The sequence below is a fragment of the Rhineura floridana genome, chromosome 9 (genome assembly GCF_030035675.1).
Source record: "Rhineura floridana isolate rRhiFlo1 chromosome 9, rRhiFlo1.hap2, whole genome shotgun sequence".
NCBI lineage: Eukaryota > Metazoa > Chordata > Lepidosauria > Squamata > Rhineuridae > Rhineura > Rhineura floridana.
In genome coordinates, this window is record NC_084488.1 from 95,335,658 (window position 1) to 95,361,487 (window position 25,830).

The 25,830-nt window shown below is 43.7% G+C and overlaps 2 protein-coding genes across 6 annotated transcripts in view; both read left to right on the top strand.

Moving 5' to 3' along the window:
• The first annotated feature begins 2,527 nt into the window (after positions 1 to 2,527).
• On the top strand, positions 2,528 to 12,059 carry LOC133364266 (radial spoke head protein 6 homolog A-like). 3 transcript variants are annotated; one of them, XM_061584598.1, is made up of 6 exons: positions 2,528 to 3,451; positions 4,795 to 5,029; positions 5,533 to 6,291; positions 8,786 to 8,921; positions 10,918 to 11,035; positions 11,728 to 12,048. In XM_061584598.1, exons 1-6 carry the CDS (start codon positions 2,760 to 2,762, stop codon positions 11,957 to 11,959), a joined length of 2,172 nt encoding a protein of 723 aa, XP_061440582.1. In that variant the 5' UTR covers positions 2,528 to 2,759; the 3' UTR covers positions 11,960 to 12,048. The 3 variants fall into 3 exon arrangements, with proteins under 3 accessions (XP_061440582.1, XP_061440584.1, XP_061440583.1); XM_061584600.1 differs by having other exon boundaries at positions 10,918 to 11,039; positions 11,728 to 11,809; XM_061584599.1 differs by lacking the exon at positions 10,918 to 11,035 and having other exon boundaries at positions 11,728 to 12,059.
• A 3,095-nt stretch (positions 12,060 to 15,154) lies between these two features.
• The window catches only part of CENPE (centromere protein E), a 76,025-nt gene continuing 65,349 nt past the window's right edge, over positions 15,155 to 25,830 (top strand). For all 3 annotated transcript variants that reach the window (XM_061585518.1, XM_061585519.1, XM_061585517.1), the window contains exons 1-8: positions 15,155 to 15,287; positions 19,243 to 19,337; positions 23,275 to 23,364; positions 23,445 to 23,563; positions 23,887 to 24,009; positions 24,197 to 24,278; positions 24,356 to 24,423; positions 25,204 to 25,275. In XM_061585518.1, the coding sequence (XP_061441502.1) occupies positions 15,232 to 15,287; positions 19,243 to 19,337; positions 23,275 to 23,364; positions 23,445 to 23,563; positions 23,887 to 24,009; positions 24,197 to 24,278; positions 24,356 to 24,423; positions 25,204 to 25,275 (705 nt within the window). In that variant the 5' untranslated portion in view covers positions 15,155 to 15,231. The remainder of the gene's footprint in view (positions 15,288 to 19,242; positions 19,338 to 23,274; positions 23,365 to 23,444; positions 23,564 to 23,886; positions 24,010 to 24,196; positions 24,279 to 24,355; positions 24,424 to 25,203; positions 25,276 to 25,830) is intronic.

The following is a 25,830-nucleotide window of genomic DNA, read 5'->3' on the forward strand; positions in this document are numbered from 1 at the left end:
TTGTATTTTGGGATTATGATTGCTTTGTTGTTGTTCTTTAGTAAAAAGTAAGGGGTGTAAGACCCCCCAGGACCCTGGATGACTACACCCGATTGCCCTTTTCAAAACTGGAGAACTCAACCCCAACTTCCACTTTATTATGATGACTTGTAAGGAGAAAGGCTGAAGTTCAGTGCTAGAGCTTCTGCTTTGCATGCAGAAGGACCCAGGTTCAATCCCCAGCATCTCCAGATAGGGTTAGGCAAGAGACCCTTGAAACCCCGAATAGCTGCTGCTACTTAGCATAGGCAATACTAAATTAGATGGACCAATGGTCTGACTTGGTATAAGGCAGTTTCCTATATCCTGTGACTCCCTGCTCTTCTGACTCAGTGCCTGCTTGTGCTCACATTCTCTTTTATGCATCTGAAAAGTTTTACACATGTGCCTGATGGCTGCATTTATGAACATTCAATTTTATACATGTCTTGCTATTTTCCTCCTCTGTTGTTATGGCTAAGGCATGCTGATTGCACCAAGCTAACTTTTTGTGGGTTAGGTTGGGATTTAGGACAATTCCTCTTCATTGAGCCTGGACCAGCTGCATGCCTTTGGTGAGGAATCTAATTATCGGATCTAGTAGTTAATTAATTAACCTCCTTGTGGAACACTGGAGAGGATTTCCAATAGTGAAATTCCCAAGCATCAATTTAAACCCTTGAATACACAATCCAAAGAATTATGCCTCTGTTGGGGGTTTTCATGCTCTTCCAAGCGTTGTTGCCTGAAGGAATTGCAGTCAAATGATATGACTCAGTGGCTGCAGGGGACACAAAGGTCTTGCCTGCAATTAGCTCTTACAAGGAAATTATACTTTCCGGCTATGTAGCTCACAGCAGCTCTGGGGATAGCTTTGGGTATGCAAATCTGAGATTCCACAAAGCACGTGTGTAAATGTTTGCACTAGCACTAGAAGGAAAATGTGTGTGTGTGTGTGTGATGAGGGGAAGGAATCAGCCAGCTTGTTTTTGTTTAATTACCAGAGGGGGAGAATGTGTTAGCTTTCTCAAAAACTACTTTCCTGGCACCTTAGGCTGTAAGCCTAATCACGTCTACTCAGAAAGTCCTATTAAATTGAATGGGACTCACTCCTAGATAAATGGGGTTAGGATTGCAATCTTAAAGACTGTAATCCTATACACAGTTAAGTAGGTGTTAAGTCCAACTGAACTCATTATGACTTAGTTCTGAGTAGACACACAAAAAATGGGCAGTAGGTGTATTTACAATGCCACAAGATTCTTGTCTGATTTGTTTTCAAAGATCAACAGAAAGTATGGAAGCAGAAAACAGGACCTTTCCAGAGCCAGAAAAGTTCCACACTTAAAATTAAAATATTGACATCTAGGAATATAATATTCTGTAGGGCTGGAGTTTTATTTTGTTTTGCATTACTGTGTCATAAACATTTAAGTTACTACGTTAGCTACACTTATGGTAACTGTGACATAGTAATTTACTACAGCATAGTAATGTATTTTAAGATTTGTTTTTATGATGTTTTAAAGTATTTTTAATGCCTTGTTTGCCGCCCTGGGCTCCTGCTGGGAGGAAGGGGGGGATACTAATTAATTAATTAAATAAATAAATAATAATTTCTGCCAACATCCTGCCTCCCTTTCACAAGTTTCTTTGGTGGCTCAGCTGGAGGAGTGAATGGCCAAAGCACTTAGCAGAGCTTCTGCCCACCCATGTAGCCCAACCTGTGAACAGTAAGAGAAAGGGCAGGCGTACACACAGAAATAAATCTTCCAGATCTGAGGAAGAGTGGGGAGCCCTAACATTCACAGGTGGAAGATGAAGAGAAAGGAAGGATACTATAGTACAGAACAGGGTTCAGCTGCCAAAACAACTTCTATCATCCTTCACCGTTGGCCATGCTGCCTTGGGCTGATGGGAGCGGTACTTCAAAAAAAAAAAAAGCTTAATTCTCTCCCTTTGAAACCTACGAGAGACTGAACATCCCTGAACTGCACGTTCGGAAGCAAGGCCCACTATATTCAGTGGGCTGAACTCACAGCTAGGCGTGGAGAGAAGGACTGCAGCTTCAACGCCCCTCAGGGCAAAGACTATGCACCCTCTCTATTGTGAGGGGGAAAGCCCTAGGTGTTACAGTTCTGGCGGGGCTTACTTTTAAGCAAACGTGCAAAAGGGCGTGTCTCTTAACAATCCACAGTAGGGAAACAGAACTCTTTCTACACATCGTTCTTTATTCCTTGTTTCTCACGCCCCAGTTAGAAGACGGTTAGAGCACCGGGGGGGGGGTGGGAGCGAAGACCCGTATCCCCGCGCGCACGCCAGCCAAATCACCAGCAGCATCTAGGCGACGACCAACACTCTTCCTCGGCTTCGCTTTTCCCCCACCTTCGCTTTTCTGCGGCACAGCATTGGCCAGACGCATAATGCTTGTTGAGCACAAGAAGGCGGGACCTCCGCAACTGTCCTCCAATCAGGATGGGTTGTTGTTGTTGTTTTTCTTTTTCTTCAACTGGCAACAGCAATTACAACAACTGTCGGTTGTCCTTGTTCCTCCTCCTCTTGTGGGCAAGAGGCGTGGCGTGTCGCAGCCAATCCGCTCCCTTAGCAACGGTGTCAGGTTTACCTTAGCAACGCCTCTACAGGTGCAGGTGTGAGCCGTTGCTCGGCGAGAGAAAGGACTTGCGAAACGAAGGAGAGCTACAGGGCCCACGCTCGCCCCCTCGCCCCCTCGCCCCGGTGCTATGGCAGAGCCTCCTGGCGATGAGCCAGCACCTGAGAATGGGGAGAACCCCGAGCATCCCGGCCAGGGGCCCCCCAGGCAGCCCAGCCAGACAGCCCCCAGTGGTCAGGATCCCTGGATTCCACCACACCCAGACCACCATGAACCTGGGGAAGGCCAGGGCCCTGGCCAGCCAAGCTACATTCCGTATCCCGGCCAGACACCAGGTCATGTCCCCTCTCAGCAACCCCAGGGCAGCATCTACCAGCCTCAGCAACCCAGGCTCAGCGTCTACGATCAGCCAGAAGGAAGAGGTGGCATGTATCAGCCTCAGCAGGCGAGGGGAGCCCTTTTTCAGACAAGGGACCCCAGGAGTGGCATTACTTGGCAGCAGCAGCAACCGCCAGTGCAGGCGAGGGGGAGCTTTCACCAGGCTCAGGACCCAATGGGAGGCATGTACCAGCCGCCAGATCAAGGGCCACCGCCAGGACCAACAGGCAGCTTCCATGGGCAGATGGCAAGAAGCAGCCAAATCCTGCAACATGAAATGGGAGGGCACGGCCCTTATCAAACTCATGAGCCTGGTTATGGCCTTTATCAGCTGGGGGCCGGCTTGTTGGAAGATCAGATCCCTGATCCGGGACCCAGAGAGTTGGCGATAAAGAATGCCAAAGCCTATCTGCTGAAAACGAGCGTCAAAACTGGCGTGAGCTTGTGAGTAGGGGTGAAGTGAAAATGAGTGGGAAGAGAAGAACAATGCCTATGGAAGTGGCAAAAGACAAGCAGCATGAAGGGGCACTGCCAAAATTGAATACATGTCATAGAATGCAATCCTATATGCCAGGTCTGGGGAGCCTGTGGCCCTCCAGATGATCTTGGACTCCAACTCTCATCAGCCCAAGACAGCTGGGTCAGGGATTATGGAAGCTGTAGCTCAATAGCATCTGGAAAGCCACAGGTTCCCCATCCCTGCAATATACTAATAGTGGATTGGAATATCTTGGAAGAGGGCTTGGCTGGCTCACTGGCTGGAACCCTGAACAGGTGCAATCTGCACTGCATCATTTTGTTGCAGGTCCTTTTATAGCTTTATCAGCCAAAACAGGCATCAACCACATTTTAGCCTTTGTGGGATGGGCTGGTGAGGAGCATAAATATCACATAGTGGGTTATAGGAAGGGAACCATCTTGTTGTAGACAAGATAGCAAGGAGGGGAGTAGGTGGAACTTAGAGGCTTATAGGCTGCAGTCCTCTGCACACTTAACCAGGAGTAAGTCCCTTCAAACACAGTGACACTTTCAAGTAAATGTACATAGGAATGCTCAGCCATTCACCCCTTTTAAAAAAGTGCTGGCTGTATGTTGTGGGGGGGCAGGCCCCAAGAAACCAGAAGTCAATAAAAATAGAAAGGTTCCTAAATGGCAGGGCATTACTATGGAGAGGATAACCTTGTTCATATTCATAACATGCTTAGTGGTGACATGAGCACCTTCACACTTCAGTATTATGGCAAGGAAACCATCAGCTTTTAAAGAAATTCAGCAAGAATTGATAGTTTTTCACTTTAAAAGTGACAAATTAACATGGGCATGGAAGGGACACTTGTGTCATTTGTCAACAGTGGTGTCATGGGCACTGGCCAATAAGTGCTGTGAGACCAGCACAACCCCATTTCACAGAGTACTATCTAGACTGGGGTGGGAAATTGCATTTTCCCAGCAACCAAATAATACCGCAGTTGTATTTGCCTACAATAGAAGTGCTTCCTCCAAGGAAAATGCTTAGAGCATGAGTGGGGGACCTGTGGCTCTCCAGATGTTGTTGAACTACAACTTCAATCATCCCTGACCATTGGCCATGCTTGTTGAGGCTGATGGTAGTTGGAGTCCAACAACTTCTGGAGAGCTACAAGTTCCTTGCCCCTGTCGTAGTGAACACATTGTGCTTTTAATGACTCATAAAATATGATAGTGAGAAACCAATTATGTTCAGAATCTATTGCAAGTCAATGATATCTCCTTTGGGGAGGGGCGGTCTCTTCTTCTTAATTTCATAGGTATGACCATCTTGCTGACATGCTGTCCAAGATTCTGGATGAGCGGCCTGAAAACCCAGCTGACATAATTGAGAACATCAGTAAGGATATAAAGTGTGCTCGATTCCAGAAGAAACTGGACACTCTCAGAGATGAATATGAGAAACATCCAACTTTTGAACTGGCTGAAATGTATAAGACATTGTTCCAAAAGGGTGGTGGAGAGGGAACAGACCAAGAACTAGAAGAGGAGTTGGTGAGTCACTGCAACACCTAAAAACTGAAACACCCATTGAATCTGCCCAACTCTTCTCTGCCCCCATTCAGAATGCTAACAATAAGCTACTAAGAACTTGAAGAGGTGAATTCCCTTTTCGTCCCCCCTTCTCCAGTTTTCTCCCTTCCCCTCCCCGTCTCTTTGTCAACATTCCATAAGTCCTGAAAGCTCAAAGCTCCTTGTCAGAACAAGTGAGATCAGTCAGTAGAAAGGGCATAAAGAATTTGTGTCCAATTGAACTTAATTGTTAAGTTCACAATAGCCAACATATTTATTTTTGAGACCCATTTGTTCCAGTGAATATTGCATACAAGCAATGCTGCAATTTTGTGCATACTCACCCGGGAGTAAATCCCATTGAGCTCAGTAAACATTGATAGGATTGGGATGCATTTAGGAGAGCTGGGAATAGGAGTAAACAATTGTTTATAATGAAAACTATTTACAGTTATGCTCATCTAATTCAGGCACTTTTTCCCTAGCCAGAAACGCCTCTACCCAACGTAATGGAGACAGCCTTCTATTTTGAACAGGCTGGAATTGGTTTGAGCTTGGAAGAATACTACCACATATTCCTGGCCCTCAAACAGCTGGTCAGCACGCATCCAATCCAGACTTGTCGCTTCTGGGGCAAAATCCTAGGCATTGAAGCAAACTATATTGTTGCTGAAGTTGAGTTCCGTGAGGGAGAGGAGGAGGAAGAAGCAGAGGAGGAAGAAATTGTTGAGGAGGGGCTGAAAGAGGGAAGCGAAAATAGAGACGACGAAGAAGATGAAGATGAAGAAAAGGACGAGCCACCAAAGCCAAACTACAAGCCACCACCAGTAATACCGAAGGAAGAAAATCGAACTGGCGCCAATAAATTCACTTATTTTGTTTGCAATGAACCAGGCAAACCCTGGGTGAGATTACCCCAGGTGACACCTACGCAGATAGTGAATGCCCGGAAAATCAGGAAGTACTTTGTCGGAAGGCTAGATGCTCCCATTGTGAGTTACCCGCCTTTCCCAGGAAATGAGTCCAATTATCTGCGGGCCCAGATTGCCCGCATTTCAGGGGCGACCCAGATCAGTCCACTGGGCTTTTATCAGTTTGGAGAAGAGGAAGGAGATGAAGAGGAAGAGGGTGGAGCTGGAAGAGATAGTTATGAGGAAAATCCTGACTTTGAACCCATTTCTGTGGCAGAGCTGGTAGAGTCCCTTTCCAACTGGGTGCACCACATACAGAATATTCTAATGCAGGTATGCTTAGTGAACTTTATGCAATTCTTTGTAAACTGCTTAGAAGCTTATTTTGGCATTAAGCAGAAAATAAACAAATAAATAATGACAAATATGTCCATCTTGCAGTAGTACCAAGAATATCTCTGGATGAAAACAGCATTGTCCACATTACTTCTTCCTTGCCCAAACAGAGCTGTACTGCCCAACAGTTACAACTGTTAATTTCTCTATAGCTGGAAGGAACAATCAAAAAGAGAAGAGTTTATTTCTTTTGGTCTCCTTTGCAGTAGCTGTATTTTATGAGCTGCATAAGCAAAATGCCACACCATTTCTGCACACTGTGCAAGCAAAGCAGCTTCTCATACGAAGCCTCATCAGGGCAAGTCCGCACATCCTATCATGCCCTGTGCTAAGAAGGCTTAGCCCTCTATCAGTGCTGGGGAACCTCAGGCCTGAGGGCCAAATGCAGCACTCTAGGGCTCTCTGTCTGGTCCCTGGAACTCTCTCAAGGCCACACTCCCTCTCCATAGGTCTCACCCCTTATTGATCCTGTTTTGCACCCAGTACGGTACTTTTTCCTGGCTGTAATGTGATCCTTGAAGTCTGATAATGCCTTTTGCTGATCTGGATAGAGAATAGAAAAGTGTGTGTGTGCATGTAGAAACTAGCCTACTGCACAAAGGTAAAATTTCATCAATTACCCTGCCCACTTTTGCCTTTGGTCCTGCCCACCACAGGCATGTGGCCCTCAGAAGGTTGCCCAGAAAGGAATTTGGCCCTTGGACTGAAAAAGATTCCCCACTCCTGCTCTAAATACAGGACATTCCATTTTAGGGTATCCAGCAGCTTGGTCCTCCTTCAGGTCTTTGGCATGTAACATCCTCTAGTAGAAGCAAGATCAGAGTTTCTTCTGGAAACCCGAAGAAACAGGAGCAAAGCCACCAGTGCCCTATGAGAGGCTGCTCTGATTGTACAGGGCATGGGATTACAGCAAAAGTCTATTGTTTGAGATCAAAAGCCACAGCAATGATGGAATTAGCACACATAATAAACATTCAAGAGAAATAGTGCGAGGCACAAAAAGGGAATTCTGCAAAAGAATTGTAAAGGTTGCAATAAACCATTCTGGATAAATGGTGCTCCTGTTTGGTTGCAACTGAAGCTGTGACCTGAATAGAGTGGGACCTACTCCCTAAGTATGTGGTCCATAAGATCACCACCTTAGTCTCTCCAATGGGAATTTAAGAAAATCCTTCAGCTACCTTTGTATCATTAACCTAGAATGATTTTGTGAGTTATCTACATTACAGTAGACATTGTGTGTATGAGTGTGTGTGTGTGTGTGTGTGTTTAAGGGACTATTTACATGAACAATTATCTTAAGATACCGCCTGAATGTTTTTAAGGAATGATCTGTTTACATGTTCATGGAAACATTTTAGGAGTTTTCTTTTGTCACATATCGGATGTATGTTGGGGTCATAGTAGCATCTTTGTGTTGTCTCTGCATTTCTATCCACATAGATACCAATCATTCTAATTAAGTTTCCTTGAACAATGTTAAATATGGAAGTGCTATGTGATGTACGCATGGCACTATTTTAAAAGAGCAAGCAAGTCACTAAAGATTGCTTTAATAATTCTGTGAAGTATAAATTTCCTTTGTTCCTTCCTTTTTGTAAGATCCCCATGGCTTCATATTAGCAAAGAAATACTGCCTGACTGGATAACTGAGTTCCCATCAATCTTGCTTTGTAACTGTCAGACCACCGCCTGTGGTCTGGTCCTGGCACAGATCTCTCCCAATCCCACTACTAGGCGTCACTGCCTGTCACACTGTAAAGCAACTTAGCCGTAGTCTCCTTCTTTAACAGCTTGCTATTAAGTGTCTAAGTTTATTTAGGCCACAGCCCCCCTGTATCTTTCTGATGTTAAAGACTACACTGCTACAGTATAGCCCTGGGTTGCCTTTGGATACCTGCTGCTGTTACACTATTCATTCACCGCTGCCACCATAGATACTGTTTCCAGCTTTGGTTTCTGCTCTGCCTACCCTTCCCTTCTGTATGTATCCAGCCAAGGATCAGGCATGCTGTTAAACCAAAAGGAAGTTATTAGTTAACACAGGGGATAAACAAGATTACTTTAGTTTCAGTAGATTGTGTGTGGTTACATTTAAATGGTTTCCAACATGTTATAGTTTCTTTTATATAAATACCTTAGTCCTTAAAACCTGTCTCACTACCTGCCTAATACACAATCCACCCCTCACTCTCTTCAACTCAAAACCCCAGAACCATACTCTCCCCACCGCTGGCATTCTCACATATATACGTTCAACCACCCAGATGCTCAACCAATCACAACACAGCATTCCTCAACATTCCATCACATGTACTCCCCCCTCCCAACTCTCTTTACTTACCATATTTACATTACAAAACCCACACTTACCATAAATACTATACAAATATAATGGGCATCACAGTAACTCATGGTCTTTTGGGTGTAGGGACGCTGTACCTGGGTTAATCCATTTCAAAAATCAGAGGAAGAAGAAGAAGAGGATGAGGAAGAGGAGAAAGATGAACAAGAAGAATCACAAGAAATAGGACCCCCACTTCTCACACCGCTCTCCGAAGATGCAGGTAGACAAGATCCTTTTTTTTCTTTACATGTATCATGGACATAGGGGTTTTGGCCAGTGAGGAAACCAAGTGGTTTGGGATTGTAGATAATTAAATGTATAGTTTTGCAAAAGTGAATGAATTCATCGTATTAATTCTATATAGTATAGTTAAGTTCCTGGTGGAACAATGGGATTTTTTTTTTACATCTCATGCCTAGAATTTCCAGTTCAGCTGTTCACTTCATGTTCCTTAATCCTTATTGCATATTCTGAACACTCAATGGAGACATCTCCAGTTACTGTTTTTGCATTCTCAGGATCTTGCCTTTTTTGTTTTAACATTGTTAAAAAGCAAATGTCATGTTAGGAAGAGAAAATATTAGGCTTAGAGAGACAAGTTTTTCCGAGTTAGAATGGAAGCATGCCATCATTTTAAAATGCAGTTTTTGTGTAAGAATGTTTATTTATTTATTGAATTTTGTTAGTTGCCCATCTGGCTGGTTATCCAGCCACTCTGGGTGACGTACAAAATAAAACATCCAAATACATTTACATTAAAACATTTAAAATCTCAAACCAGAATAATAAAACCTAACCCACCCCAAAAGCCTGCCTGAAGAGCCAGGTTTTTAAGGCCCAGCGGAAGCCCATCATAGAGGGGGCATGACGGAGATCATTTGGTAGGGAGTTCCACAGGGTGGGGGGCACAATTGAAAAAGTCCTCTCCCTAGTCCTCACCAGTTTGGCTGTTTTAACTGGTGGGATGGAGAGAAGGTCTTTTGAGGCTGATCTTGTTAGGCTGCATTGCTGACGATGCTGGAGGCGCTCCTTCAGAATAGACATTTATGAGTCAAATCCCTCATTGGGATTTGAGAAGAGAAGAACTTCCAAAGACATGGAGAACTTCCAAAGAAGAACTTTGAGAAGGACTTCCAAAGACATGGAAGATAGAGGCAGAAGACCAGTTCATAAGTAATGATCTCAGTTTAATAAACCATACAGTGCCCTCCCCACATGATGGCTTCAGCTCTTCTGTCATGGTTTGTTTAAACCAGACTTGGGGCCAGTGGCATGTGACAGAGGTGGGGAGGTTAGACCAGAGTGGGCTTCATCTGCAGGAAGTCAGTGCTGCCATCCTGGAGCTCCTTCCACTTTACTTCATCACATCCTGGTGAACACGGTGTTTCTCCTCTGCCCTCCTCATGTGGTGTTGCTGTCTGTGGTCTTCCAGATGTTGTTGGACTCTCATCGGCCCCAGCCAGCATAGCCAATGGTCAATACTGATGAGAGCTGTAATCCAACATCTGAAGGACACCACATTAGCTACCCTTGTATTAGTAGATCTGCTGGCAGAGAGGTCTCGAAACTACTGCATATGATGGAGATCTTCCCAGACATCAATTCAGGCATTCATGGAGAGCAGACACAATGTTATTCATATCTGTTCAGATACCATGTGCAACATCATAAGGAAGCGATTCCTGTTGAATGAGTAACTGACTTTTCCTCAAACGTGGCAGAAGGCATTTACATGGAATGGAATGGACCATAACAATTTTCTTAGGACATCTCCAATAAATGTTATTGGTTCAATAGATATGTCTTTTCTTTGAATAATAGTCTGTACATTTCAGCATTGCTTCTCTCAGTACATTTGAAGGGCATGGATGTATTCTCACTGTAGTGATTTAAAACATCTTAGAGAGACAACTGTGGATGCAAATGTTTTGTCTCTTGCATAAATATCAGCATTATATATGTAATATTGCAGTATATCCCCACTCCCTAACAGGAATGCTCCTGTTCAAGGCTTAAGATTCCACACTACGCATTTCACATTTTTGTTTCCCAACTTTCCCTCACTGTCCTGCTGCTGCTTTTTCTTCAAAATAAAAATGGCCACTTTAAGTAAACTTTTAAAAACATAAATAACGCAGTATGCTGTTTCACCCTTTGATAAAAGCTTTACAGAGACTTTTCTCAGATGACCAAGAATCCATTTGTTTCTTCAACAGACATTCAAAACATCCCACCATGGTCAACCGAGACATCAACCAACTTAATTCCTCAATATGCCCTTGCAGTTCTTCAGGCCAACTTATGGCCTGGGGCATACTCCTTTGCTCTAGGAAGGTAGGTAAGCAGAGGTCGTTTTGGTTTGATCATCTGTTGCTGCTGCTTCTAATTGTGCCATCTCTACAAAGCTGCTATTTTTAGCATTTCCAGGGAACTGAGGCCAAAGGAGGTTTCTCTTGCAATATTAACAGCAGCTTCAGGGAGGCCATTTTTGTCAGGGCTGCAGCAGGAAGTGAAGGCATTAAACTTTCCCTCCTCACACTTTTATTAGGTCCTAAGTTTCTTTTTCAACATATCTGGAAGGAAAAGGAAGCAGTCTGTGTATCTGTGTCACCTGGACTGTAATGTGCAATTTCATCCATCTTGTTTTATCAGTTAATTGGAGGAACATGATATGATGTGATCAAGGTGCTAGTTTCCATGCCCTCAACTGCCATGTTGGGGGAAGGAAATGTAGTGTCACATCACATATTTTATATTACTAAGGTGGCAATCCTATACTAAGCTTCCTGGGAGTAAGATCTATTGAACTCAAGAGAACTTTCTTTGGAGCAGGCATGCACTGGATTAAGCTGCTAGCCTTTGGGGTGGTAGGAGGTGGAAGGAGGAGGAAACCTTTCAGCTTTCAGCAGTAGTCACATGTCATGCATAAAATATAGATCCAGTCTGATGCCTTGTGAGGAAAGGAGGACAACTGGAAGACATTTTTCCTTTCAATTAATGTTATGATCTTTCATTTCTTCCTGTAGGAGATTTGATAACATATACATTGGCTGGGGTCACAAATACAGTCCAGATAATTTCAGCCCTCAATTACCACCACCAGTGCAGAACGAATATGTTAGCGGGCCAGAAATCACAGAATCAACAGACCCAACTGTGGAAGAAGAGCAGGCACTCAAGGCTGCGCAAGAGGAGGCATTGGCAGCTGAAGAGATGGAAGAGATGGAAGAGGAAGAGGATGAAGATGAGGATGATTAAACTCCAAAGAGCGATATTTGTTGTAGTATTGTTTTTCTAAACATGTATAAACTTTTCTACTATTGTATTAGAATAAGCACAGTATAATATATAGATATGTAGAGCGATGGATGTCTATTGAGTTCATTTCAAAGAGGGTGTTTTTTTTTTGTTAGGGATTGATGTTTTGACTGTAGGAAAAACAGCTTTGCCAGTTAATGGAACTGATGTCATTAGAAAAAACAGGATACTGGCTACGGGGCTTCCAATCTGAAGGATCACACCCAATAAGACTAAGTTGGGGTTGTCCTAATCCTTCTTATGCTGTGTAACAGCACAGTTTTACCCAGTGTAACAACCACAAGAGGGACGGAAAGGCAGAATATAAACTTTTTAATAGTAAGTAAGATCAATAGTTTCTCCTCATGAAGGAAATTTCTAGAAGCACTCAGGCCCAAACCAGATAAGTTGGTAACTATGATCTTCCAACATTAAAAGCCAATGCGGCAAAGTGGTTAGAGTGTTGAACTATGACCTGGGAGACCAGGGTTCAGATTCCCATTTGGCCATGAAGCTCACTGAGTGACTTTGCGCCAGTCACGATGCAATCTACTCACAGGGTTGTTGTGAGGATAAAATGGAGAGGGGGAGAACTCCTTGGAGGAAAGTATCAATCAATCAAAATAAAATAATAAAAACAGACAAAAAACCATTAAAGCTCCCACTCTGATTGGGGCAGTACTAGGGGAGGGGATAGTTAACCCCTTTCCTCATGAACGTAAGAAGGGCCTGCTGGATCAGGCCAATGGCCCATCTAGTCCAGCATGCTGTTCTCACAGTGGCCAACCATGGGAAGCCCACAAGCAGAACCTGCGTGCAAACAGCCCTCCTCCAGTGTCTAGCAACTAGTATTTGGAAGCATACTGCCTCCAACTATGGAGGCAGAGCATAGCCACCGAGGCTAGTAGCATGGATATCCTTATCCTCCATAAAGACATCCAAGTTGGTGGCCATGACTGCCTCGTGGGAGCAGATTCCATAGTTTAACTATGAACTGTGTGAAGAAGTACTTTCTTTTGTCTGTCCTGAATCTTCCAACATTCAGCTTCATTGGATGTCCACAAGTTCTAATGTTAGGAGAGAGGGAGACATTTTTTTCTCTATCTACTTTTTCCATTCCATGCATAATTTTATAGTGCAGGGGAAACAGGTTAAATATTCTCTACCACTGCTGCTCCAATCAAAATCAAATGTTGAGGGGAAAAGACACTTCTATAAATTCCACTTTTAAAATCTATGGGTTGCCATCTTTGGCTTCAGGCTTTTCTGTATACCAGGCTTACAGTTCAATCCTATGCATGTCTACTCAGAAGTATGTCCTATTGAATTCAATGAGACTTACTCTCAGGATACTGGAGTATCCAAATTGTGTGCGTGATCCAGATTCTAGTATCACATCCCACACACAGTATGAGAAGGGAGTGGTAGTAGATGAAAGGAGAAGGCCGGGAAGAGAATTACCCTTTCTGTCTGAGGGCAGGTATGGGGAGCAGTGATAAAGGGAAGGGGTGTTAGGTGTGTAATCTGAGTGGCAGTGGGGTAACCAGAGGCAGAAAAGGGAGAAATTTCCTGTGCTGGCCAATCTTTTTCCTTTCCAGCATTCTTTCTCAAATGCACACCCAGCTACTCCTGGCTTCCTGTTCTCTATGCATATTGTTTCCATGCTCTCCCCCTCAGTGTGAGGTATGGAGATTTTGATTATGCCTTCAATTTTGAATCACTGCTAGTTCTGTCATTAGGTTTCTAGGGGAGTCGGCAAAACCATAACACAAAAAGCAATCAGAGAGAGCAATCAAGTCTGTGGATTCTTACTATTCTGCTGGCTCCAGTGCATCTCCACCTCATTGGTCCATCTAGGTCAGTATTGTCTGCATTAACTGGCAGTGGCTCTCCAAGGTTTCAGGCAGAATTATTTCCCAGCCCTACATGGAGATGCTGCCTTGGATGCAGAAGGTCCCAGGTTCAATCCCTGATATTTCCAGATGGGACTAAGGCCTCTGCTTGAAACACTGGTGAGCTCCTGCCAGTCAGTGCAGGTAATACTGAGCTGGATGGACCAGTGGTCTGTCTCAATGTAAGGCAGCTTCCTAAATGTAAATGTACTGCCTTCAAGTCAATTCCAACTTATGGCGGCCCTATGAATAGGGTTTTCATGAGGCTGAGAGGCAGTGACTGGCCCAAGGTCACCCAGTGAGCTTCATGGCTATGTGGGGATTTGAACCCTGGTCTCCCAGGTCGTAGTCCAACACCTTAACCACTACACCACACTCGTTCCTATATTTGCTGAGCCCCCCCTTCTTGCTGCCGCCCATGCCATATTCTATACTGTCCCAGAGCTTCGTGCTATAGCTGTTCCCTCCCAGTTCAAATCTGTCTTATCCATTACCCCTCGTTTCCAGACACTTAACTTTGCGTTGGCAAGGCAGTTTTTAAAAAAGTTTGAAAACTCGCGAAAGTCACCTTACACACACAAGAAATAACAAGCATATGATTTCCTGTCGTTGATTCTACGAGGATAAGGCGAGACACTCCCGCCCAATTACAGCCATACTAAATTCCTTGATTTCCACAGTTTCCTATAAGCAGCTAGTTCTTTTAAACAGCTGGCTGGGGAGGGTGTGGCATCCTAAATAACGGGGAAGAGCTCCCTGCGCTGTCTATGGACCTGGCAGTCTAAAGCCTACTGGCACAAGTGGTAATAAAGCAGCAGCCTCCCGCCTCCCATCTTCTGTGAATACCGTCGGTACTCTAAAAAGGGAAAGCGCCTGCTGTCCTTGAAAGCTGAGAGTCCGATTCAGCCAATCAGTGAGTGGCTTCCTGTCTGCTCTGTCCTCTAAGAGAGCGACGACTAAGAAAGCCCCACCTTTTTAACCCTATCACTACCATAGCCCTTTCAAAACAATCAAGAACAGTGGGGGAATTATTTTTGCCTGCTCCTCAACTTTCGCGCATTTAGGGAGAGAGAGGAAAGAGAATGGATCCGTACAAAATGATCTCTGAATTTTTTTATACAGGATTGAAAACTCTTTTCCTCATCGCCCCCCTTTCTATTCCGAGATGGATTCGCCCGCCATTACACCCTCTCATCAGACATTAGTACGGTCTATCGGTAGCAGGGAGGGAGTGCCTACGTCACCAACAGGCCAATAGGAAACAGGCTTGGGGGAAATTCAAACTCTGGAACTGAAATTGGGGGGAAAGGAGGGGTAGGTTTAGAGGGGCGATTCAGCGCGATGGCGGAGGAAGGCGGTGTTACAGTCTGCGTGCGGGTGCGCCCGCTTATTGAAAGGTGAATTTCTGGTTGTGGGAAATGGAAACGTGCTAGCTGCATGTCGTTTTAATCCATCTATCTCCTCCCCAGGGAAAACCGAGAGATATTGTGCATGTTTAGTCAGGACAGGAGTAAGCCCACTATGTTAAGAGTGCGGGGAGATGTGTGTAGCCTTACAGCCTGAATAAACATGCATAGCAATTTTGTATGTTCAGTGGGCTCTAAGCCAAGGTAAGGGGCACAGGATTGCGGCCAAAGGGAGATGAATTATCTGCATAGAAATCCTGTTTTCTCTTGAGGGTTAGTTTATTATTCTCTATTTACTATTGCAACCCAAAGAGAGCCAGTGTGGTGTAGTGGTTAGAGTATTGGATTACGACCTGGGAGACTAGGGTTCGAATCCCCACACAACCATGAAGCTAACTGGGTGACCTCGGGCCAGTCACTGCCTCTCAGAGGAAGGCAATGGTAAACCAGCTCCGTACACCGCTTACCATGAAAACCCCATTCATAGGGTCGCCATAAGTCGAGATCGACTTGAAGGCAGTCCATTTTCACCACAACCCATGATCCCCCTACTCTCTGTAAGTATGACTCTTGAATGCTCCCTCCTGCTTTGCTACATATTCTCTGTCAGTGATTTTTTGGGTTAAAAAAAACGAGGTGCTGATACTCATATCCTGATAAAAAGTGCTGTGGATGCCAAGACAAAATGGCTGCCATGGGCAGCAAAATTATTATTATTATTAATTTGTCACTTACTACAAAAAAAGTCTCAAAGTGGCTTACAGTTTTTGAAAGTATCCAATATAAAATTTAAAATGCACCCAAGATAAAAGAACTTTATTCACTATTTATTTATTTATCAAGGGCCTTCTCAGTGGTGGCCCCCGAACTATGGAATAGTCTCCCCGAGGAGGTGCGCTTGGCGCCGACCCTATCATCCTTTCGGCGCCAAGTTAAAACCTTTCTCTTCTCCGAGGCATTTTAATTTTTTGTTAATGATGGTAATGTTTGTAATTTGATCTTAGTTATGCAGTTTTTAGATTGTGAAATTTGATTTTAGATTGTGATGCTTTTGTATTTTCCTGTATTTTATTGTATTTATGTTCACCGCCCAGAGAGCTATTGCTAGTCGGGCGGTATATAAGTTTTAAAAATAAATAAATAATAAATAAAAGGGTTCATTCTCTGGTAAAAGGACACATCCTACTCCACCCAACTAAAAGACAAATGCCAGTTAGCAGCAAAAATGCCAGGGTGAATAAAAACATCTTAACCTGGCACATAAAGATTGATAGTGATGACTCCGGATACATCTCTCTGAGGAGAGCTTTCCGCAGTCAGGGAGCCACCACTGAAAGGCCCGATCTTGTGTTGCCCTCCTCTGCACCTCCCTTGGAGGGGACATACACAGAATCATAGAATAGTAGAGTTGGAAGGGGCCTATAAGGCCATGAAGTCCAACCCCCTGCTCAATGCAGGAATCCAGAAGGGCCTCAGATGATGAACATAGGGCCCTGGTAGGTTCATGTGGGGAGAGGTGGCCCCTAAGGCACTGGGGTCCTGAGCCACATAGGGCTTTATAGGTCAAAACCAGCACTTTGAATTGAGACTAGAAACTAATTGGAAGCCAATGCAGTTGGGCCAGGATCAGTGTTATTGCGCGCCTCCCCAATCTCTGAGCGGTGAGATTTCAGGGGTCCCTGCACTCGCCCTGGGTTTGGTTTCCTTGGAAAGGTCAGCAGAGACTGGTGTCTTTATGAAATGTGGCTTATTTATTTACACACATTCCAACCTGAACTTAGGATGCAGGGGTTCAAGGCATCAGCAGTCCAATATTCAGCTTTTCCGTCAGTGTTACAGGAGGCATCCTAAAGCCATGGTGCAGAGAGACAGCCTCTCTGCCTGCCTCCAGTCCCTCGCCTTTCTCCAGATACAACTAAAAACACAAGCCTCCCCTGTCCACCCCCGGGGGGGGGCTCTCCTGAAGAGTTTCAATGACAAACGGGTCTTCCTGGTCTATTCACCAGTTGCTGGGCACCTGAAAGACCCATTAGCAAACTGGCCACTCTATTAGCTTAACAAAAGAAACTCATCTGGCCAGTAGAGCCAGCTTCTCACCCCAAGGCACAGGATTCCAAATCAGAGGCTGGAAGGGGACCCACAAGAATCATCCATTCCAACCCCCAAACTCACAACAATATGATCAACCTCCTACCTCCAATGAATAATCTGGCTGCTGAGTTCTGCACTAGCTGCAGTTTCTGAATTGTTTTCAAAGGTATCCCCATATATAACTCATTGCAATAATAAAAAAGAGGTGCTAGTATATAGCGGTGAGTACGGTTGCAAAAAAAAAAAAGCACTGCTCTCTTTAAAATTCCATCTTTTGCTCTGCCACTTTCAGCCTGCCTTATTTCTAGCCACTCATAACCATTTGATGGCAGACAGGACTCCATCATTACATGACCTGAAGCTCTCTGGCTAAGGCAAGGGTGGGAAAACATTTTTCAGCCCCGGGGGCCACGTTCTGTCAGGAACAACTAACTGGGGACTGCATACATATGGTGGGCATGGCCAGAGGCAAAATGTGTGACTCTTGCCTTTGTACAGTAGGCCACATTCCAGTCATGTACAATTCAGAGATTTCTACACACACACACCTCTGTCCAGGCAAATAACAGGCATCATCACAGTTCAAAGGTACATTTCAGCCAGACAAAAGCACTCAAAGAGGAGGTAAAGCAGGGCTGGTTAGGGTGTGTGGCATGGGAAAGGGACATGCCCTGGGGTGAGTCCCAAGGGCCGGATAGAGAAACCTGGAGGGCCATTTGTGGTCCCCGGGGCTGAGATTCCCCAACACCGACCAAAGGAAAGGGCAAGTTGGACTTCTCTCCCACTTTGTGAATATTATATGAATATAAATATGAATGAAATGTGCGTTTGTGTGCTCAGATGCCTCCCAGTGGCCATGGTAGGGTGGGTGCCTATATATGACACAAGTTTCAAGGGTCGCCAGCTTTTGGAGCCTGGTGGCACATTTTCAAACTGCAGAAACTGTTGTGCAGAAACCACATACGCACCATAACGGAGCATGCACTACAGTCTGTACTATTGGCTACAACAGAAAGCTTCTTTCAAGCCTAATTTCAGCAGGGGGAGGGTACCCTGTGGGCATCAGAGCACCATATCGATGACTCCTGACTAAAGTGTTTAAAAGTGTGATGATGCCTGTTATTTGCCTGGATGGAGAGATGTGTGTGTGACAATTCGCATGGTCAGAACATTACCAGTTGAAAGTGGTCAGCACTCTCTCTGGGCATGGTCTTGGGACCAGACAGTTTGAAGATCAGTGTGGGTCTAAGTATCTCATTTTATTAACAAGGGTAACGCTCCAATTCTATAGACACCTATCTGGGAGTAAGTCCCATTGAACTCAATGCGACTTTCTTCTAGGCACACATGTATAGGGTTGCAGTGTTAATGTAAATGTTAAGTGCGCTTGTTCTGTGCTCTACAAAATCTATGACTAAAATTCTCTAGAAGCATGTGTGTGTACTCTAGTCCTGTTTAAAGAGCAGGCATACTTTTAAAAAGGGCATTTAACCAATCAAGAACTGTGTTTTCAAGAAGGTGTTCTCAGAGGGACAAAGCAATCTGTACATATTCACAAGGGCTTCTTTCCTAGGAGTGGTTTCTTCTCCCCCAAATATGGATTAAAATATGTGCTTCAAATGCACTTTGCACATGCTCAGAATTTTTTTCTCCTTAGCTTGCACAGCAAGATATTTGGTAAAACATTCGCATTGTTGGAATGTTAACAGTTGAAAGTTGTCAGCACTCTCTGGGCATGGTCTTGGGACCAGACAGTTTGAAGATCAGTGTGGGTCTAAGTATCTCTTTAACACAATTGATTTCTGTATACTCCTGAAATGTCTAATGACCAGGAAGCTCTGTTGTGTTCCTTCAGAGAGAATGCAGACCTCGATGAAAGAGGGCAGATTTTGTGGAAAAGTGAAGGTTGCACCATATCTCAGTTTGATGGGACCAAGTCCTTTACCTTTGGTAAGCACTTCATACACACTGAAATACTTCCTATTGAAATATGCAGTGAACATAGACTTTTAGAAAGCAGCAGATGGAAATAAAGCTTCTATCGCCCATTGCTCCCCAATGCAATCTCTTTTTTCATTATTTAAATAAAATACAGGATTTTGGAACTGAATTTGGAACTGAATTTGGAAATTTGCTAGTGAAGAAATGTGGAGTTAGTTGTTTTGGTTTTAAACCACAGCACTGAAACAAGCTTTCAGAAGCTTAATGTACAGTTTGTCCGACCCACTGTCTTCCTCCTCCTCCTCTTATTTCTCTTCCTTACTCCTACCTTCTACCCCCATCCTAGGCAGAGAGTCTCTCCTTCTTCTTCCAGCCCTATCTCAGCCATTAAACACACACACACATACACACACTGAGTTCTTTTGTCCCTAGTTAGCTTGCACAGCAAGGTATTTGGTAAAATCCTCTTCACTGTAGAAGAATTCCCCCATCACTGCAGGAGTAACTTGACATTAGCCAGAACTACTCCCAATCAAATGCTTGTCAAAAGCAGCATATCAGAAAAAAGATGCCAAATTCAGCTGGAGTTGAGTCACGGCTGCATAAGAACAACCCGGCGTGAGCTCTGAGCCTTAGGGTGTGCTCCAGGTTGTTTCTTTGCAGCCAAGACTTTAATTTTACTGGCCTTGTGTCATATTACATCAGGTGATTGGCAGATCGGTGTGGTTTGCCCAGAACAGCCTTGTGGGCCAGTTGGAGAGAACTGGTGGACTTAACTAGGCCTATTGGCCAGATGTTCCCCACTGCTGTTGTGGATAATACTGAGCTAGATGGACCAATGGTCTGGCTCCGTATAGGGAAGTTTCCTGTGTTTTAGAAGACCATGAGGAGCCCAGAGCAGCAGCTGAGTTGAGGATTGCTTTGCTTTCTTTTCTGACTCTCAGACTTGCAATCAAGGCTTTAAACTTCTAAGGGTGAAAGAACCTCAGCCCATGGTAGTCTTTATAGGCTAACTATGGAGATTCCCCCGCCCTGCTCCTATATGAACCTGCCTGGTCTTTAAGATGATCGATGGAGATCCTGATCGTTGTTCTGGCTATACATGGTGCTAGGTGGGGGAAGTACAAGGGGATCCTTCCTGGTGGAGATTTGCAGGGGTTGGGAACATAAGCATCCAGCCCACTAGCAGGAAATGGTTCCCATCCATGCGTGCATCTTCAAATTTGCTGTATCTTTGGTTCACTTTGGACTCTTGCATCTTTCCACCCCAATCTTTTTATTAGTGTGACATTAAATATAATAATTAAATAAAATTATACATTCCTGCATAAATATATAAGACATAATAATAATAGGTATTACAGAAATCTTGCATCTTGTCAGCTATGAGATATTTAGTTGTAAGAAATTCCTATAAATTCTAAGCCAATATAACTCCTTATCAGCTTCCTCCCCTTTTGTAGATCATAGAGCTCTCCCTGATTGGGACCCAGTAACCCCTTATACAGTTAAATCTTTGATTGATTTGATTAAGCTCAATAAGACCCCGGGTGAAGATTTTTTGCCACCAGAACTTTTTAAATTATTTCCTAACTGATGGGCCCCTGTTCTTGCTGAATTGTTTACTGAGATTAATTTGACTGGTCTAATTCCTCCAGGTTGGAAACTATCTGTAGCTTATCCTATTTTCAAAAAGGGTAACCCTTCTCTTCCCTAGAATTACAGACCAATTAGTCTGTTGGATATCTCTTCTAAAATATATTTATTTTATTTATTTGTTTCATTTTTAAACCGCCCATAGCGAATAGCTCTCTGGGCGGTGTACAAAAAGATTAAAATACAAAATATCATAATAAAATCAGCCAAACAATAATAAACACAAACAAGGAACAACAGAAATCTAAAAGTTAAACACATTAAAATGCCTGGGAGCATAGCCAGGTCTTAACCTGGCTCCGAAAAGATAGAAGCGTAGATGCCAGGCGTATTTCTTCGGGCGTATGCTTCCTTTTTACTTAACAATGTACAGGAGTGGGTCTCTTCTAATTCTATTTTGTGTGAAGACCCAGCTGGCGTTAGGAACTCTTATAACATCGATCATTGCTATACTTTGTTCCATCTTATTGAGAAAACCTTTAAAAACAATTCAAGACTCTATGCAGTGTTTGTCAACCTCTCATCAGCTTTTAACTTTTTGATAGAAATTGCTTGTGGACCAAACAGCATGCTCTTGATATAGATCTTAAGCTGTTGGTGCTGCTTCAAAGTTTGCATCTAGATACTATAGCTAAAATCAGAGTTGGCAGGACTGGTCTCTTATCTGACCCTATCCCAATTAAGAAGGGTGTCAAACAGGAATGTGTTCTGGCCCCCCTTCCTTTCAGTCTTTATATAAATGATCTAGTCAAATTGATTGGGAATTTGAATGCATGTCCTCCAGCTATAGGAAACAGAAATGTCAATATTCTCTTATATGCAGATGACAAGGTTATATAGTAGGGCCCCGCTTTGCGGCGTTCTGCTAATACAGTGGCTTTCAATTAGAGTAAGACCCCACTCATACAGCGCTTGTTCCACTTTTACGGCATTTTTTGGGCGTTGGGCACCATTCGATTGAATGAGTTCTGCTTTTCAGCAGGTTTCGCTTTTAGGCAGGGGTCTGGAATGTAACCCGCCATATGAGTGGGGCCCTACTGTATTATCTTTGACAAGGGGTGGCCTGAACAAGCAGATGGATTTGTTGGCTAAATATTGTCAGCAGGAACAGCTCAACATCAATTTCTCAAAAACTAAAGTGGTTGTGTTCTGAAAGAGATCTCCTATATTCAATTGGTCAATTTTTAATAATCCTGTCCAGCAGACTAAATCATTTTGCTATTTAGGAGTCCATTTTGCAGCAAGCTCCTTTTGGAAGGTTCACCTGGACGCTGTTGTTGCTAAAGCAAGGCGTCTTGCTGGAGCTATTTTGGAATTCTTTTATACTAAGGGTGGGAAATTAGTTGTTTTTGGGAGAAGGTGGTCCCTTCTATGTTATATGGTATAGAGCATTGGGGCCTTAGCCTTAGCCACTCATTAATTCATGAGTTTGAGAAGGTTCAAAGCTCTTTTTTAAAGAAAGTTTTGGGCCTACCTGTTGGTGCTCCTGCTACGAATGTTAGTGCAGAAGTGGGTTGGCCTTCTGTTCAGGCCAGAATACAGGTTCAACTCCTAAATTTTCACAGCAGATTATTAGCTTTGCTACCCTTCCGCCTGGTCTCCATAGCTTATGGCTCGCCCTTAAATGCCCCAAAGCGAGTTGCTACTTTACATACACTTGTTAGAGAATTTGATAGTGAGCTGACTGAGATTCAGTTATGGTCTAAATTACAGTTAAAGCTGTTTATGTACAGGAGAGCTTCTTTAACTGATATGCTAACTAGCCGTTCTTTGAGATTTTCCAGGCTGTATCCATGCTTTAAAACAGATCACCAGAAAGCTAATTATTTAGAGGCAATTACTTTAGCTCCATGCAGAATCGCTTTTACTGAGTTAAGGTTTAATGTCATGCCTTCCGCTTTTCTTGATGGTTGTTATGAAAAACGTTCCTTAGAACACTGGTTTTGTGTGTTTTGTAAAACAGCTATATAGGATGTTGTTCATTATGTTACCCAGTGTCCTTTATATAAAGATCCTCGTGAGAAATATTTGTCTGAGTTTAGCCATAGTAAAAATTTTGTTTCACCAAGTGAGTTTATGTGTTTTTTGCTATCAGACAAGGAAAATTATATCTCAATACGTGTTTCCTTATTTGCCCTGGCAGCTAGGAATTTAAGAGCTAAATTTGTGTTTCAGCTTTGAATGATCTATGTTTGTAATGGCATATTGCTAAACAAATAAAATGATTATGACTGACTGCAGGCAGAGCTTGATTTCTATGAATTGAACCTGTCTCCTTCTTCTCTTGAAGATCAAGTGTTTCATTCTGCAGACAGTACCACGGAAGTCTACAAAGGGGTGGCTGCTCCAATTATACAGTCTGCTGTTCAGGGATATAATGGTACATTAAACATCAACACATTTGAATGCTTGCACTGTACGTGGGTGTTGGTCTTAGGTAACCATTGTTCTTCCATTTAGGCACTATTTTTGCTTATGGACAGACTGCTTCAGGCAAAACCTATACAATGTTGGGGACAAAAGATTGTCCAGGTATTTTACCTATGGCCATCAATGATGTCTTCAATACCATCTGTAGAGTAAGTCTTTCTGCTAACTAAACTTACTTGCCCAGAACTAATGTGGGTGGGATCAATACAAAGATCAGGGATGGGAAATCTGTTGACTTCCAGATGTTGCTGGATTCTAATCCCATCATATTCCTGACCGTTGGCTATGCAGGCTGGGGTTGGGGGTGATAGGAGCTGGGGACCAACATCATCTGGAGAGCCACATCTGTAATATAGATCATAAGGCAGGTAGGAATGTTTCAGTGATGGCATTGGTACCAAGATTGCATTGGGAGGGGGAGCCATATTACATCCACCTTTAGGCGTACTGATGCATGCATGTTCTTTATTAGATTCCAGACCGGGAGTTCCTTCTCCGTATATCATACATGGAAATTCACAATGAGACTATACAGGACCTACTGTGCAGCGACATTAGGAAAAAGAAGCCATTGGTTGTTCGTGAAGACATCAATGTAAGTAACTCCTATTACCTTCTCAAGTTACAAGGCCAGAAAAGCTGCTGTGTGGCCTTGCAACTTGAAATGTAAAATTGCTGAATGTCAGTTGACAGTTGCCCTGTCAAACTTCGTGCATTGATAAAATCTCTTGATCTCAAAATTGACAAGGTAGTGCCTTATATCCCTTTTAAATCTCTTGTAGAGGACTATTTACGTTGAAGATCTGAGTGAAGAGGTGGTGGTTTCTCCAGAGCAAGTTTTGAGCTGGCTAAAGAAAGGCGAAAGTAAGACTCAAAATCTAGTGTGATTTAAATTCTGAGACTTCTAAATTCATCAACGTTATCTGTTTTCTTATGAATAGAAAACAGGCACTATGGTGAGACGAAAATGAATGAAAGAAGTAGCCGTTCACATACCATCTTCAGAATGGTAAGTGATCGTGAATTTTATTTTATTGACTCCATTCAGTTCAGAGATCAGAAGCCAGTGGCCCTCCTAGATGTTGTTGGATTCCCAGCTCTTATCATCCTTGACCATTGGCCATATTTTCTGGGGCTGATGAGAGCTGGAGTCCAACAGCATCCGGAGGGCACCAGATTCCCCACCCCTGATGTAGTACCTAGCTATATATTCAGCATCTGGCATGTTGCTATGCCTGAATAAATATTCTGGATTCTGTCTCGCACTCACATTACATGGAAGAACCCGGGCTGATGATGTGTAGGCTGGGACTAATTCAGTGGTCTCTGTGGGCCAAAGCTAATGGGTTGCAATTTACAAAATGGAAAGGAAAAACCCAGCCACAACTTACATTTTTTAAATTGATTTAGGCTGCAATCCAATACACACTTACCTGGGAGTAAGTCCAATTGAACCCAATGGAGCTTATTTCTGAATAGACATGTATTGGATTGCAGCCTCAGTCTAAAAGTTTTAACGTGATCTGCCTTAGGCATTTCCTTTTGAAAGAAAGGTGGGAAAAGTTCCTTATGGGAAAGTATGCAACTGGTTGTCATTCACAGTGGATGGCTACCAAGGAAGGTTCTCTGTTGGTCAAGAGTGGACATGGTTCTCAATGTGTTAGGTTTGTTGTAGTATACAGACCCACTATCTGCAAACTCTGGCATAATGGTGGTTATCTTGCTAGTCTTCAATATGCGACTGATACTAAAACTGGCTCACAGCTTTGTTTCCTTTATTTTTTAAAAGATAATTGAAAGTAAAGAAAAGACAGAGACCTCTAGTTCAAACTATGAAGGGGCTGTCATGGTCTCTCACTTGGTGAGTTATTTGAAAGATACAGCTGAAGGTGGTAAGTAGAGTTTGGCAGGATAATACTTGGTTTACTTGCCTCTGGAGAACACGAGCAGAGCCGCCCCTAGGCACTGGGAAGCGGGGCAGTTGCCCCCGGCCCCGCGCTTTGGGGCCCCCCGTGCTTGGCAGTGGATTTTTTTTACTTTCTTCCCCCCTCCTCAGCCCCTTTTTTGGGGGCTCCGGCACTTTGTTGGGGGCTCCGGCAGCTGCCATTCCCCTGTTTGGGCTCACACATCTCCAGTGAGACGAGCCATGCTGGGAGTCTGCGGCTGTGGCTCTCCTTGCAACCTTTTCGCTCCTTTGCCGCCAGCTCCGTTACGCTCAGGCGGCGGCGGCACTCATATTTTTAGCGGCCTGACTGGGAGACCGCAGCTGAAAATACGAGCAGCTGCCTCCGTCTGGAGCTTAAGACTGCAAAAAGGAGCTGCACGTATTTATTTATTATTTATTATTTCAATTTATATACCGCCCTTAGCGAAATAGCTCTCAGGGCGGTGAACAAACAAAATAAAATACAATATA